The sequence below is a fragment of the Bubalus kerabau genome, chromosome 1 (genome assembly GCF_029407905.1).
Source record: "Bubalus kerabau isolate K-KA32 ecotype Philippines breed swamp buffalo chromosome 1, PCC_UOA_SB_1v2, whole genome shotgun sequence".
NCBI classification, from domain to species: Eukaryota; Metazoa; Chordata; class Mammalia; order Artiodactyla; family Bovidae; genus Bubalus; species Bubalus kerabau.
Window position 1 is genome coordinate 95,702,012 of NC_073624.1, and position 15,795 is coordinate 95,717,806.

General features: G+C 49.3%; 3 protein-coding genes across 6 annotated transcripts in view; all 3 read left to right on the forward strand.

Annotated features, from left to right (window-relative positions):
• The window catches only part of ZNF740 (zinc finger protein 740), a 59,060-nt gene extending 51,895 nt beyond the window's left edge, over positions 1-7,165 (forward strand). Inside the window, exon 7 of the mRNA XM_055584041.1 lies at positions 6,287-7,165. Within this exon, the coding sequence (XP_055440016.1) occupies positions 6,287-6,301 (15 nt within the window). The 3' untranslated portion in view covers positions 6,302-7,165. The remainder of the gene's footprint in view (positions 1-6,286) is intronic.
• On the forward strand, positions 3,909-4,421 carry LOC129654644 (sperm mitochondrial-associated cysteine-rich protein). The gene has a single exon (XM_055584052.1). It carries the CDS (start codon positions 3,909-3,911, stop codon positions 4,419-4,421), a length of 513 nt encoding a protein of 170 aa, XP_055440027.1.
• A 1,969-nt stretch (positions 7,166-9,134) lies between the features above and the next one.
• MFSD5 (major facilitator superfamily domain containing 5) lies at positions 9,135-12,352 on the forward strand. 4 transcript variants are annotated; one of them, XM_055584074.1, is made up of 3 exons: positions 9,135-9,526; positions 9,607-9,819; positions 10,753-12,352. In XM_055584074.1, exon 3 carries the CDS (start codon positions 10,771-10,773, stop codon positions 12,121-12,123), a length of 1,353 nt encoding a protein of 450 aa, XP_055440049.1. In that variant the 5' UTR covers positions 9,135-9,526; positions 9,607-9,819; positions 10,753-10,770; the 3' UTR covers positions 12,124-12,352. The 4 variants fall into 4 exon arrangements, with proteins under 4 accessions (XP_055440049.1, XP_055440041.1, XP_055440056.1 ...); XM_055584066.1 differs by having other exon boundaries at positions 9,135-9,819; XM_055584081.1 differs by lacking the exon at positions 9,607-9,819.
• The last annotated feature ends 3,443 nt before the right edge of the window (positions 12,353-15,795 follow it).

The window sequence follows — 15,795 nt, forward strand, 5'->3', positions numbered from 1 at the left end:
CCCAGATTCCATACAGAAAACAAGGCCCCACGCTGAGGTGGAGGGACGCTTGAGTTTGCCCTGCTGTAGCCTCACCAGACAGAAAACCTGTCTACTCTGAACTGTTCGATGGTGCACCCTCCCCCTCTGGGATCCAGCCCTGACCTGTCCCGCTCCCTGGAACGAGGAGCAGGTCTGCCTCCAAGGTTGCCTGGAGCGTGTGAGCTAAGAGCTCCAGGTGTCTGCCAGTCTCCATGTGGGTGGGTGGAGCAGTCTGTTTGGTACAGAACCTCCATCTGGGATTACAGGGTTTTATCTCTCCTCTGTCCACTGGGGGGCTTCCAGCTCCTCCAGCTTAGACATCAAGGTTCCAAGCTTTTTCCTTTCTGAAGAAAAGGGATGGAGGGTCCTTTGAGGACAGAATAGGTTTCTTTGTGGCTGTTCCTCCTCCAGAACTGGCACAGAGGTCATGGGACCAAATGGGGTTAAGTTCTAGACCTGTTCCGATGACCCATTTTTCCTCCCTGTGTCCACACCCCCTGGGGCAAGGGTGTTGGGTGGGGCCGACCTGGCACCCCCACACCCACATCTGGGACTTCCCCTAGATGGAAACTCCCAGAACCCTGGTGTCCTGCCTCCTCTGCCAGCTCTCCTCCAGACTACATCTCTGCCTTAGCCCCAAGGGGCCCCGAGGATGTGGGACCACCTTCAGGGACCATCTGTGATGTCTGGCTGCCCTTTCTAGTGGATTCCTTTGAAGAAAAGATGTGAGGCTGGGGGGAGGGAGTTGGGAAGCTATCCTTTGTTGAGCACCTACTGTATGCCAGGCGTTATGCTTGGCTTGTATATTACTCACTTAATCCACGCAGCAGTCCAGAGAAGGAGCAGTTATCATCCCATTTCACAGAGGGAACTGAGAACCAGAGAGGTTAAGCAGCTTGCCCAATATCACACAGCTGTAGCAGAGCTAACATGGGAACCTAGGTCTTGGTGGTCCTGAGCTCTCCTCATCACCACAGGCTGCTTCTTCTTCTGCAGCTGCCCACCTCTCCATGAGATGAGACTTGGAAAATTCAGTTCAATTCAACCCAATTCAGAAAATAGTTATTGAACATCTGCCTTATGCCAGGCACTGATAGGTGCCAGACCAGCAGTCTGGAAGGTTGCTGACTCGAGGTCTGGTGGGAGAGATAGGTGTGTGAACTAGGCAGTGTCTAACTTCAGCAGAATGATATGAGCGAGGCGGCATGGAGTAGAGAATGAAGTAGTACACAGATGCAAAGAACAGACTTTCAGACTCAGGGGGAGAAGGAGAGGGAGGGATGATTTGAGAGAACAGCACTGAAACATACATTACCATATGTAAATCAGATGATCAGTGAGAGCTTGATATATGAAGGAGGGCACACAAAGCTGGTGCTCTGTGACAACCTGGAGGGACAGGGTGCGGAGGGAGGTGGCTGGGAGGGAGGTTCAGGGACACACACACATACCTATGGCTGATTCACACTGATGCATGGCAACGAGCATCACAGTATTGTACAGCAACTATCGTCCAATTAAAATAAACAAACTTAAAATAAGAAAAGATAGTATTTCTATTTTCTCTTTATAAAAGAGTATACAAATATATTATGAACAGTGTACAGAATAAATTGGAATAAAGTGAATACCTACTTGACTGCCATCCAGCTCAAGAAATAGAGTATTTCCTGCTCCAGAGGTTCCCGTGTGACTCTCCCATCATCCTCTTCCTCTCTGAAGAAGTAACCACCATCCTGACTTTTGGGATAATTATTTCCTTCTTTTTGTTTATAGTATTAGCACCTATGTATGCACCCCTTTATAATATTATTTAATTTTGCCTGTTTTTGAGGTTTATGTAAGCGGAATGACACTGTATTGCCCTTTCCTGTCTGACTTATTTTGTTCAGCTTGTTTGTGAGAGAGACAAATTGTTGCACATAACTGCCTTTTTTATTGTGGCAGAGTATTCAGTTGCATGCTGCTGCTGCAGAGTATTCAGTTGCATGAATATACCACAATTTTTTTTTATTCTACTGTTGGTGAAAGTTTGAGTTGTTTCCAGTTTGGGCTATCATAATTCTACTAAAAACATTATTGTATATATTTCCCAATATATACATGCAAGAGTTTTTCTAGGCTATAAAGCTAAGAGTCAAAGTGTATGTACAGGCAATCTCAATTTTTATCAGATAATTCCAAACTGTGTTCCAAAATGGTTGTACCAGTTACACAGGAAGTAGAACATTCTAATCAGGAGCAGGTGTAAAATTAAGACCCATACTCCTTTCTTGACTAAAACTCTCAGTGGTTTTCTCTTTTCCTTGGAATAAGATCCAAGTCACTGCCGTGGCTCCCAGGGCCTCTACCTGGCTCTCTACCTGTGCCATATGACTCTCCTCTCTGCTTTTTGTATTTGCTGTCCCCCCTCTCTGGAATGTTCTTCCATGAGCCATCTCCATGGCTGTCTCCCTCGCTTTCTTCTAAAATGCCTTTGCTAAAATGTCACTTCTCGGTGGCACTGTCCCTGACTACTGAATTTTCTTTAAATAGTTGTTTATTTATTTGGCTGTGCCAGGTCTTAGTTGTGGCCTGTGCATTCTTACTTGAGGCATGCAAACTCTTAGCTGAGATGTGGGATCTAGTTTCCTGACCAGAGATCGAACCCGGGCCCCTGCATTGGGAGCGGGGAGTCTTAACCACTGGACCACCAGGGAAGCCCTGGCCACTGAATTTGCTATTACAAATTTTTCCAGGCCTCCTTACCCTCCTCTCAGCTTTTGTTTTCCTCTCAGTCCAGCCATCTGGGTTCTAGTCAGCCTCAGGCTGCTCTCCTGTGATCTGCCAGGACTTTTATCTCCTCCCAAACCCTTAAGTGGCAACCCACTCCAGTATTCTTGCCTGGAAAATCCCATGGACAGAGGAACCTGGTCGGCTATAGTCCATGGGGTTGCTAAGAGTCGGACATGACTGAGCGACTTCACTTCACTTTAAACCCTTAAGGGCCCTTGGAGCTGACTGTGTGGTGGCAGTCTAGCTGCTCCTTCTGAAGGATCCACCTCTCTGAGTCACTTGGTATCACATCACTCTGGGTTTTTTTTCACAGCCATTCCATACTCCTAGACAAGCTAATGTATTTATTTGTTTACCTGTTTGCCCCAGCCCTCACTTTAAATGGCACTCCATAAGAGGAAACCTCACTGTCTTGCTCTGTAACATGACCACTACCTGCTGCATGACAAGCCCTCCAGTAATAATTGTCCAGGCTGGTTGTCAGGCTCCCAGAGACAGCCAGGCCCTTCTCCTCCCCTCAACACCTGGGACTTGCCCTGTCTGGAAACTCCTAGGACCTAGGTCTCCCCTGCTCCGCCAGCTCCCACCAATATCCCAGGCAGAGTCTCAGAGCATCTGCTGTGCTGCTGCTACTGCCCTGAGTCTCCTCTGGGGACTGTTTGGAAGTCTGAAGCACTCATTCTGGTCATCAGGGCTGGAGAGTGATGGGCAGGTGTCAGGTGCCCAGAGCTCAAGAAATACTTTTTGATTGAATAAAGGGGAAGTCTTCAGAGATGAAAAGGATCTTGCCAGGTGGAGAAGAGAGAAAGGGCACTGCGAGCAGAAGGAAGAGTGAACAAAGGACGGAGGCGTGAAGAGTGCACATCATAGTTAGAGGACTTGGTCTGATCTGGTGCCTGTGGAAGGTGCTCTGTGGAGGGGAGGGTAGCCGGCAAGCAGGGAAGGGGAGGGCTAGCTGGGGAGGTCTGAGCTCCTGCCGGCTCAGAGAGGCTCAGCAGTGTCTTAGGTTTAATCCTGCCCCCACCCCCGTTCCCCACAGTTCCCCCTCTGACCCCACCCGTAGGTACCCTCCCCTTCACCCAACCCCCAGCCTGGCCGCTCCCCGCCACTGAATGGACTTCTCTCTGGGCCTACGTCTGGGGCCTCGGAACAAGAAAGCCAGCCATCAACAGCCACCTGCGCCCTCTGGACACTGCCCACCAGCTGCCTCCCCTTGTCCGTCCTGCCCCCCCTCTGCCTGTGCCTGCCCCTACCCAGCCTGTCCCCCTCCCACCTGCTCCTGCACCGCCTATCCTTCCTACGCAGCTCCCTGCCCCTCCTGTCCTGGCCTCCCGGGCCCACCCTGTACCTGCTCCTGCCCTCCCTGCCCCGCCTGTCCTCCCTTGACTTATCCCCACAGTGCCTGCAGCCAGTGCTCTGGCCAGCACTTGACCTGCTGCCGCCCCTCTCCTTGCCCCATGTACCCTTGCTCCAGGGGTCGAGCCACCTGCTCCAGCTCCTGCTGGGGCTGCAGTGACAGCTGTGGCTGTGGTCGAGGGGCTGCCTGGGGACCTCCAGGCTCCACTGGCCACTGCAGCTGCTGCTTTAGGGGACAGCGCACCTCTCGGCACTGTCTGATTGTCTAGGAGGCGGTTGCCCCTTGGGAGAGTGCCCATCTCCTGGAGCACTTCTGCAGGCAGAAGATCAGCTGGACCCTCTCCCAGGCAGGGAGGGGGGCAGGCTGCTCAGAGCCCCCTGGCCTCCTCCTCAGTCCTGGGAGTGAGAGCCAGGCCTCTGTTTTGAAGCTAGTTTCTGGACACGCTCTCACTGGTTCCAGAACCTCCTCTTCTGCAACTTCTGCAATGGAAAATGTTCTTCTCAGGGCTTCTCCTGTGGTCCCTGAAGGTGAGCAAGTTGATCATTTCCCCCTCTAGTTGACCTCCCTGGGAGACCCTTCTTGGCTCATCTTTTCTGTAGTTTGCGTGGATAAGATGGCTTCTTCATCCAGGGACCACTTTTTCTGCCCCGTGGACCTTCACCCATATCTCTGAATAACCCAAGAGTCTCTGAACCCTTTACCTCTCATCGTGAGCCTGGAGGAAGGGCAGTGGCTCTTGGACGGGAGGAAGAGGCTGAACAGAGGATTCTTGGTTCCTCCTTCCCCTTGGATATCATACATCCTTTATGGTCCTTTACTTCTAGGAACCCGGTGCTCTCCACCTGGATGTCTTATCTTTCAAATCTCTGAGGGCTTGCCCAGCCTCATGACCCCAATCTTCCAGCAATAATCCTATCTATTACATTCACGCTCATCTGGCAAGGGGTGATGGAAGCTGGGAGCCCTTGACTCAGGTTTCCAATGATTCCATCCACACGCAGCTAGTCATAGTTCCCTGTCCCTGGGAGTGGGGCTGGGGAGCTGGAGAAGCCACAAAGAGGAAGATGGAGCTGATAGATGTTGGAATCTGCCTGGGATTGGATCTTAAGCTGGGAGCCCCTAAGCATCCCATCATATTCTCCGAGTTATCTGACACTGATCTGCTTCAGTCTTCTCTTTCTCTGCCTCCTTCTCTGGGACCCTTTGTTCTTTCCTTTCTATCTCTGAATATACTTCTGCTTATCCTTCCGCTTATCCTTCCTGCTAGCTTTCTACACCACTCTCTCCATTTCTGTTTCCTTTTTTCTGTCACCTGGACACTCTACCTCCACCTAACTTGTGTCTTTATATCTGTTTATCCCACTCTGTACCTTCTTTTCCCCATCTAATTTAAAATCTACTTAACATACATGTCTTTTTCTTTCCCCTTTCCCTGTCTCATTTTGTATTTTCATGTTTGTTTTCTTCCTTGGTCTTTTTTTTTTTTTTTAAACAGGACAAAGTTACATATAGCTCCACTATATGTTACAATTATTTTTTAAGTAGATAAATTAAGATCTTTTGCTTGGTCTTTTGACTCACCTCCTATTTCTCTCCTTCTCTGTCCTATTCTGCTTCTGGGAGAAAGTCACTGTAGATCTTTTTGATTTCTATTTCCCTTCTTTGTCTCTCTGTCTTTGTTCCCGTCTTTCTAGGTCCAATTCTGTTTCCCAATTCTGTTCTTCTGTTTTTCAATTCCTGTCTCTCTTTCTGCCTCCCCAGTATCCGGCTTTCTGTCTGTCTCTCCCCATCTCTCTGGGTCCTGCAGCTTCCTGCACACAGGCCTATGTCATACCCATCTCATTGCTGTCCAAGGGCCAGAACACCAAGTCTTCCATTGTCCCCCAAACAGCCCATGTCCTGGAGTGAGCAAGGGCTGGACATAGCTACCAAACAGTCCCTTTGTCCTCTACCCACTGTCCAGGCCATCTTATCCTTACTCAGCTCTAAGTCCAAACTTTTTTTTCTCCCAACTTCATATTCTGAAAACTGACAACTAAAAAGAATTATGCATTTATGCTACCTGTCCTGTGTAAACTATATTTCAGGGTGGTCAAATAGCTCTAAGTGGTGAAGAAAATTTCTTTTTTACAGAAGAACTCCAGCTGATGTAGAAGACATATGGAATTAGGAAAATCACCGTTTTTGCAACCCCTAATGAAATAACTGATCAAAGAAAGACTCTTCAATGGATGAAGCTAAGGATGGTGGTTGATGGAGAACGTTACAATGGAGGAATGAAGCTGTAACTACCTGACCCCACTGATGAATCTTAGCATCACTAAAAAGGGCACAACCACATAGCCTGTACCTCCTGATATGATGCAATCTGAAGCACTCAGCACCACCTGTGAAGGACTCTTGCCAAACAAAGAAACAAACAAAAAAAAACTGAGCATGATTCTACTCAAACCCTACCACTAACCTCCATTTAATAGGAAATATGGGAAGTGGAGAACAAATTAAATGGCACAACAAGAAAGTAAAACAAAAATAATAATAAAAAAAAAAAGTAAAACAAAATATCCAGAATGTGGGACATTCTAAAGGAAATCTGACCTGATTTCTTCAACTAGTCAATGGCTGAACAGGAGGGTCAATGAGAGGGTGGCGTACAAAGACAGCCACTACACAGGATAAGTGGACCTTGTTTGATTCCTGATGGGGACCTCCCAATTGTAAAAAGACATTTTTAGACTGTTGAAAACATTTAATTATTTATTTAACATTTAATTAAACATTTAATTTAATTATGAACGGGGTACTTACAATGCCAAGGAATCAGTGTTGATTTTGTTAAATGTGAAAATGGCCTTGAGGTTATGTAAGAAAAGGTCCTTATTTCCTAGAGATGCATACTGAAGCATGGAATGAAGTGATGTATTTAAGTATTTTGGCAAATAAAAGAAAGGAGGAAAAGGAACAAAAGGATAAAAATCAATATTGTTGAATTAAGTATATAGGGTTTCATAGAACCTCTTTACCTTTATTTGAACATTTTCATAATAAAAGTTTTAAATGATGCTCCTCTTGTAGGCATGGTTCCTAGTAATTCCCAGAGCATCCTCCCTGCCCACTCTAAAAGCCAGACTTCCCCTGTAACTCCCCACATACAGACCCTGGTCCTCCTTGCCCTCTACTAGAAGTGGGTCCTAGAGATGGGTTTGCCCTCCCAGGATATTCTCTATCCCTTCCAGTCCTCTGCAGCTCTGCTGGCACATATCCCATGTAAAGGACTTTCTCAGCTGTGCTTCACAGCTCTGAGGGGCCAGGGGAACCTTAAAGAGTAAACGTTTTTTGAATAGGTCCTATGATAAAAATAATCCAAAATAATGTAACCTTCCCTAAAGTCTTTCTTAGGTGCTTCTGAGAAAACCGCAACTCAGTAATGGAGAACACTGGCCTCCATCCTGGAAAACAGAAGACAAGGCATGTAAGGCCATCCTGTCCCACTCCCTGCTATCATTCAGGGTGACCTCCTCCCTCAAAGAAAAGATCACCAGGAACTGAGAGACTGGGTGTCAGGAGATAAAGGGTTTTCAGTCCAGGACCAGGATGGAGGGCATTTGGATTCCCCCATGCCTTCATTCACTGAGTGACCTTGGGAAATCATGATTTTTGAGCTTTGTGCTTCTAGACAAAGCATGGGAACCGATACCCTTTTCTATTCTCTAGAAGTTTGCCAGTTAGGGATAAAAGCACTTTGGAAGTTGTGGAATATAAATCTCAGCTGTTTATTATAAGACAGTATTTCTCAAGATATAATTCCAGACTCTCCCACCCTTCATCAGTATAAAGAAAACGAACACTTACTAATCACCTGTGCAAGAGGGTGAACACATTTAATCTTCTCAGAAATCACGAGTATGAAATTGGGAAGATCTGGGTCCCACTTCTGACTCTACCTCTTACCATGTGAGTCCTGTCATGTTACTAACCTTTCCAATTCTGAAGTACCTACCTAACAAGTTGTTGAGACAGTTAAACACTTCATCTATAGCAGTTGGCCCAGGACTTCCTAAAACAGAGCTTAGGTGTAATACATAATAACTGATGCACTTCCGTGGTGGTCCAGTGGTTAAAGAATCTGCTGGCCAATGCAGGGTACACAAGTTCAATCCCTGGTCCAGGAAGATTCCATATGCCACGGGGCAAACAAGCCCACATGCCACAACTACTGAACCCCACATGCCACAACTACTGAACCCCACATGCCCTAGAGCCCATGCTCTGCAAAAAGAGAAACCCTCACACGGCAACTAGAGTAGTTCCCTCTGGCGGCAACTAGAGAAAGCCCATGCAACAATAAAGATTCAGTCCAGCCAAAAATAAAGAAATAATATTTTTAAAAAGTTTGATAAGTGTTACCAGCTAATAAAGACCAGCACTTTTAGAATAATTTACATGTATCATCTTATTTATTTATTCATGTGATATTTATGGAATGCCTTTTATGTCCCATTAAATGTTTCAAGTACTGGAAATAAAAGTGAACAAAGCAGAAATTTGTAGGGAGAAGAAGCAGTAAGCAGTAAGTGTGCCAGATAATATTAAGTGCTATGAAGAAAAGGCAGCAAAGGAGAATAGAGTTGGAAGGGAAGCAGGTAGGTTACTGTGGCAGAGGTGGCGCTGCCTTTTCAACAGTATGAGCAAGGAAGGCCTCTCTGATAAGATGACACTTGAACAGAGAATTGTAGGAGCTGCAGGAGGGAACCATGTGGATATCTGGGAGAACCAGAGCTTCACAGGGCACAGTGTGCAAAGGCCCTAGTGAGAGCCAGTGTAGATGGAGTAGAAGGCGCAGGAGGGAAAATGGTAAGAGATGAGGTCAGAGAAGTGGCAGCGGAAAAGAGGACAAAGGATTTTGTAGGCTATTATGATTTTGGCTTTTTCGCTTAGTGAGATAAGAAGGCATTGGAGGGTGTTTTTTTTGTTTGTTTTTTTTTGTTTTAAAATATTTACTTATTTGGCTTCCTCGAGTCTTAATTATGGCAGGTGGGATCTTCCTTTCAGCACATGGGATCTAGTTCCCTGACCAGGGATGGAACCCAGGCCCCTTGCATTGGAAAAAGGAGTTTTAGCCGCTGGACCACCAGGGAAGTTCCCCATTGGAGGGTTTTGAGGAGATAATACTCAAGCTGGAAAGAGGTTAAATAACCTTTCCCAGGTACCACAGCTGTAGCAGAGGGTGGGCGTCCAACTCCAAGGCTGTTCTTAACTCTTGACTGCCACTGAACTTTAAGCCTTCTTCAGTTGGGCGCTGCTCTCCTATGATGCAGACCAAGAAACTGGGACACTGAGAAGTCATATGGCTTGTCAGAGGCGACACAGCTGGTAAGTGATAGGGGTGGGATTTGAGCCTTAGCGGTCTGCAAGCCAAGTCCAAGTCCTTTACACAACACCGCCTCCCTCAGGTGTCTGAGCCATACTGACTTCTGGCCAGAAGTCACTATTGTGGGAGAAGAGAAAATCGAGAAGCCCGTCTCGGCTTAGGGTGAGGATGTTCCTTAAGAAGATCAAACCCCGACTCTGCGGAACTGCTGGCATTGTCTTAGGCACAGCAGCGCTCCGTAACCCACGACACGGAGGAAGAGATTGAAAATGGGTCTTTATTTCCAGGGGGTTCGGTAGGTATCCGGGAGTTGAAAAAGCGAGTGTCATGGGAAGGCCACGGATGGGAGTGAACCAGGAGCAGAAACCGCGACCACCACCGCCTCCAGTCTTGGCCCCGCCGGCGTCCGGAGGTTGTCGTCGAGTCGCGGCTAGAGGGCGGAGCAGGGGCGGGGTTTGAACGCCGCGCCCCTGTCACGTGATGGGGCCATCATGGCGGCGGCCAGAGGCCTCCCCGGCTCCCGGAAGCAGGCTGTGAGGGGCGGGCGCGCTGGTGGAACCCGAGCCGGAGCCAGAGCAGGAGGTAGAGCGGGAAGGGCGGCCGGGCGGCCTGGAGCCGGACGTGTCCGGAGCGTCCCCGCAGACCGGGGCAGCAGGTGAGACCAGGGTCTGAGCAAGGCGCGAGCGTGTGTGGCGGCGGCAAGCGGGGCTAGGGGGCGCAGGTGGGGGTGCCCTGACCCAAAGGAGGGAGAAATCTGAGATGCACGCGTGTGACCTGAAGCAACTCTAGAGGCCCGCGCGGGTGGTAGGGATGCCTGGGACAGATGACGAGACCTCGAGGGCAAAACAGGCTCCCCAAAGAGGATGGGAGGTAACAGAAGGAAGTACAAGTGTGTAAACGCTGTTACGGGGAAGGGCAGCAGCCCCTTAACTTGCGGGGCTGGGATTAGGTACTCCCTCTTTGCTATGCCAGGAAAGGGTGGGGCGAATGCTCTATCTTCTCTCCTCTCACACCCCTCCCTGCCCCAGAGTGTCCCGCTCTGGCGGGCCACTCCTCCCACCCACCCAACTGGTCCCTCCGGTCTGAGCTCTGGGGGAGTGGAATTGAGGGGTGGGGGAGTTCTGTTGGCAGGGGGATTGGGTGGATCCGCTTTCTGCTTAGACAGGCAGCCCCTTGACAGCAATACCCGGGCAATGGATGTGACTCTGAAGCCCCCTTCTCTTCCCAGGTCGTCCGGGGGCCGGCCATGCTGGTGACTGCTTACCTTGCTTTTGTGGTCCTCCTGGCCTCCTGCCTGGGGTTGGAGCTGTCAAGATGCCGGGCTAAGCCCTCTGGAAGGGCCTGCAGCAATCCCTCTTTCCTTCGGTTTCAACTGGACTTCTATCAGGTCTACTTCCTGGCCCTGGCAGCTGACTGGCTGCAGGCCCCCTACCTCTACAAACTCTACCAGCATTACCACTTCCTGGAGGCACAAATTGCCATCCTCTACGTCTGCGGCCTTGCCTCCACCGTCCTCTTTGGACTGGTGGCTTCCTCCCTGGTGGATTGGCTGGGTCGCAAGAAATCTTGTGTCCTCTTCTCCCTCACTTACTCTCTCTGCTGCTTAACCAAACTCTCCCGGGACTACTTTGTGCTGCTGGTGGGCCGAGCACTAGGTGGGCTATCTACAGCCCTGCTCTTCTCAGCCTTTGAGGCCTGGTATATCCATGAGCACCTGGAACGGCATGACTTCCCCGCCGAATGGATCCCGGCTACCTTTGCCCGAGCTGCCTTCTGGAACCATGTGCTGGCTGTAGCGGCAGGTGTGGCCGCTGAGGCTGTGGCCTGCTGGATGGGCCTGGGGCCTGTAGCCCCCTTTGTGGCCGCCATCCCTCTCTTGGCTCTGGCTGGGGCCTTGGCCCTTCATAACTGGGGAGAGAACTATGATCGGCAGCGTGCCTTCTCTAGGACCTGTGCTGGGGGCCTGCGCTGCCTCCTGTCAGACCGTCGTGTGCTGCTGCTAGGCACCATCCAGGCCCTGTTTGAGAGTGTCGTTTTCATCTTTGTCTTCCTCTGGACACCTGTGCTGGACCCACATGGGGCTCCACTGGGCATCATCTTCTCCAGCTTCATGGCAGCCAGCCTACTCGGCTCTTCCCTGTACCGCATCGCTACCTCTAAGAGGTACCACCTTCAGCCCATGCATCTACTCTCCCTCGCCGTCCTCATCGTTGTCTTCTCCCTCTTCATGTTGACTTTCTCTACCAGCCCAGGCCAGGAGAGTCCAGTGGAATCTTTCATAGCCTTCCTCCTTATCGAGCTGGCCTGTGGACTGTACTTTCCCAGCATGAGCTTCCTGCGGAGAAAGGTGATCCCTGAGACCGAGCAAGCTGGTGTCCTCAACTGGTTCCGGGTGCCCCTGCACTTATTGGCCTGCCTGGGGCTCCTGGTCCTCCATGACAGCGATCGCAAAACGGGTACTCGGAATATGTTCAGCATCTGCTCCGCCGTCATGGTGGTGGCTCTGCTGGCAGTGGTGGGACTCTTCACCGTGGTCAGGCACGATGCTGAGCTGCGGGTGCCCTCGCCCACTGGGGAGCCCTGCACTCCTGAGCTCTGACCCTGTTCTAGGACCAGGGAGCTGGGATGGACCCTTGAACCCCACCTCTCCAGGGCTGAACAGATCTCTCTGTGACCTTGCGGCTCTTTGGCCCCTCAGCCTGTCCCGGGGCTCCTCCTGTCAGTGCTTTGGGTTGGGAAGCACATGGGGTGATGGCCTGGAAAGAAGATGCCAAAAGTTGCCTCTGTGTCACTCCCTTTCCACTTTAAAATAAACAATTTTAATTGATCATTGATCTCATTTACTCATCCTCACCTGTACCCACCTCAGTAGTTCTTATGAGGGGGCAGCTGGAGGTTGTGAGGTGAGCGGTGGGGTTACCAGTGGAACGTTTGTCTTTCTAGCTTCACTAAGACTTGTTTAGTCGCTAAGTTGTGTCTGACTCTTTGCGACCCCATGGACTGTAGCCTGCCAGGCTCCTTTGTCCATGGGATTTCCCAGGCAAGAATACTGAAGTGGGTTGCCACTGCCCTTTCCATGGGATCTTCCTGACCCAGCGATTGAACCCACATCTCCTGCATTGGCAAGCGGATTCTTTACCACTGAGCCACCAGGGAAGCCCTCTCTAAGACTGCCTCCACCTTAAACTGAGAACTGTGGAATTGCCTTTCAACAGAAATGGGTGGGAAAAGCCTGAGGCTCTGAGGTCCTCCATATCTTGTTACCCTGGGGAAAGGCACCCTCCCCATTTGCCAAGCAAAAACCTTACTCCACATCCAGAGTGAGACAATCTCTGGAGCCTATGGAGTGGATGTCCAAGCCACTGAGCAGAGATTCCAGGGGCTCGAGCTGCTTCTGTGACCACCCCTTGTGGCAAATCCAGAGGCTTGCTGCATGAATAGGCTTGCAGCTCAGCACATGCATGCCGCTTGCCTTCTGCCTCTCTGGCCACAAATGCACCCCTTGTCCACATCACCTGGGCCCATCAGGGCCTGTATGCTTGCATGAAACCCAAGTGAAGGGCTGCAGAGGAGACAGCAGTGAATGGCTGACAGACCGTGATCTTGTCTGTACCTGATTGTTCCCCACCCTGAGTGAGGGTGAGGGAGCCATCAGGGCAGGAAATAGTACCAGTACCAGGAACTCAAGTTCTGTGAGCCCCTCCCTGCCTCACCTCTGATTGTATCTGCCTTTCCTCCTCCCACCCAAGCCTGGGCTTCTCAGAGGAAGCAGAGCCAGCAGTTAAGCAGGGTGGGGAATGGAAGGAGGGTCGGCTCAGGGTGTGTCCTGGAATGTGCTTGAGGTGGGCATGAGGGACCTACCTGTCCTAGAAAAGAGGTTGATGACCTTTCCTTGGGTCCCAGACGAATTCCCAGACATGAAGAAGCAAAACTTTCCAGGACCTGCAGGTCCAAACCTGTGTGGGGAGATAGCATCACCCATTGGGGGAGGAATGCTGATGGATGGGTGCCTGCAGGGTGAGGCCAAGGGGAGGGAAGAGTAGTGGTCTCAGGTCTCTGCTCAGAGAAGGAAAAAAAAACACGTTCCCCCACCTAGCTGCAGGGAATAGATGCTGAGGTTAAGTATGAAAAAAGCAGGTATCTTTTCCTTCCCCCATCTTAGGGCTAAAACAGAGTCTGTTGCAATAACTCCACTTCCCCTTTCTGCCTGTATTTTATAGTTATTTGTAGACTCTCCGTCCTTGAGGACAGGAAGAAATTGTGTCTTATATGCCCTTGTCTCCCCCATATATACACACAAGTTGGGGCTTGGCTCATGGCTATGCTCAGTAAATGGAGAGGAGACAGGCTAACTCACTCCAGGCTTTTCAAGAGTAGCCCGTTTGGGAACTCTATTAGACTGGAATCCAGAGGCTAGTTAATGATTTGTTGTTTTGAATGAGATTATTTACTGATGGAAGCATGAAGGGGGCAGCATGTTCCTAAGTGAAAAGGAAATAGGGAGGTAGAGACAGACTAGTGAAGTTCCTTCAGCTTTGTCCCCACTGAGTTCTCTTCAAAGGAGCTGGTAGATGATAGAGTGGGGAGGGTTCTTCCTGGCAGACTCATTAGGTGTGACAAGCTGGCAGGTATCTTTGATTGTCCATTTACCTGTAAACATTTTATTGAGTACCTACTATATACCATGCGTTGTATTACTAGGTGCTGGTGAAAGTTTTTTTATCCGAGAGGAAAATCCACTTAAAGGGCATATAGCAAAGCCAAGGCTAAACCTTGCCTCCTGCTGCCCACCCAGTGCCCCTTCTATGGCATGTACTGACTCTCTCCCCTGGGCCTTCATCTACTTGACTTGCCCCCTCTATCCCTGCTCCTTTCTCCCAAGCCCTGTCCCTGGAGAAGGGGATGAGAGTGGGAGCGCTTAGCTATGGCTACCTGGCCCACCTCTGGATATTTGCCCATATAAGGCGAATGAGGGATTGATTCACCTGCAAAGCAGTGCTCATGATGCCTTGCTGAGAGGCAGTGCAGGAAACTGGTGAAGAGCATGGAGCCAGAGCCCAACTGCCTGGGTTCACATTTGCGCCTGTTTCCTCATCTATAAAATGGGGGTGATGGTATAGTAGGTACCCTGAGGGTGCTTGTGAGGGTTAAATTAAGCGCTTGGAACAGCAGTTGGCCTCCAGTGTAAGTACTACTAAGTGTTTGCTTTCATATTTTATTTTTTAACTTTTTCAGTCCAGCTGAGCCTACCCAGATCTGGGTGTGAGAATGAGTGGACTGGGCTGTAATGGGGTGAACAACTTTCCAACACATCCGTGTGGTTGGGTGATTCCCAGCAGTGTTTATCCTTGGTCCTGGCCCAGAGAGCAGGATCAGGCTATCTGAGAGGCCTTCTGCTTTGGGGTGTGCGAGTAGCTGAGGGTCTCAGTGTGTTCCACTTGAACTCATTTCCTCTTCCTCAAGTGGGAAGGTCAGCTTGGTGTCAGATTTGATATACACCACCATTTTTCCCTAAGAGAGTTTCCTGATTTTCTGCCTTTCCATCCAGCTGGATATATAATTATTTTATTTGGAGCTTTTAAGTGATCCTGAGGAGAACAGAAACAGCCCAAGGAACCAGGAGCCAATGAACAAGAAGGCAGGAGGACTGGGGCATGAAGACAGTACTGAGTTCTGAGGCTGGAGAGTGACCTCTTCCTGGAAATACAGCCCCTGCTCAGGGAGGGGAGAGGGCTGCTCCCAGCTGATGGCCATGATCCTTCCACTGGGTCTGGGTTCCACTTCCCAATACACTCTTCCCCTAACCCAGTCCTGTGGTTCTCCCTGTCCATTTATTATTTTTTGCCACCACTTCCCCACAGAACCACAGAATAGAATTATAAGACAAGTGAAAGTTTGTCATGCTTGGGATCAGACCTAATGTTATCAAAATATGTCACATTCACTTTAAATGATTTTTTTAACAATAAGTATGGGCTAATTGTAAAAGAGTCAAAGGCAAATACAGATATATTTAATGTAAATATGTGAATGTAAATGCATGTCCATGTGTTAAAATACATATATTGATATATAAATATATTACAAATATACATATAGACATATAAAAAATTATAGGCTCCCTTAAGCCCACCTTCATACCAGTGTCAAATGTTTGTAGTCTAGGGCATATATTTAATTTTTTTTTAATAAAAATGAATCATACCATTCATGCTGTTCTCCAACTTGTTTTTTATTTATTAAAGTATACCTTATTTTTCTCTTTTTAAAA

Bases quoted from the DNA above. Each gene is read 5' to 3' on its own strand.
- MFSD5 (XM_055584066.1), top strand. From the start codon at position 10,771: ATGCTGGTGACTGCTTACCTTGCTTTTGTGGTCCTCCTGGCCTCCTGC.
- LOC129654644 (XM_055584052.1), top strand. From the start codon at position 3,909: ATGGACTTCTCTCTGGGCCTACGTCTGGGGCCTCGGAACAAGAAAGCC.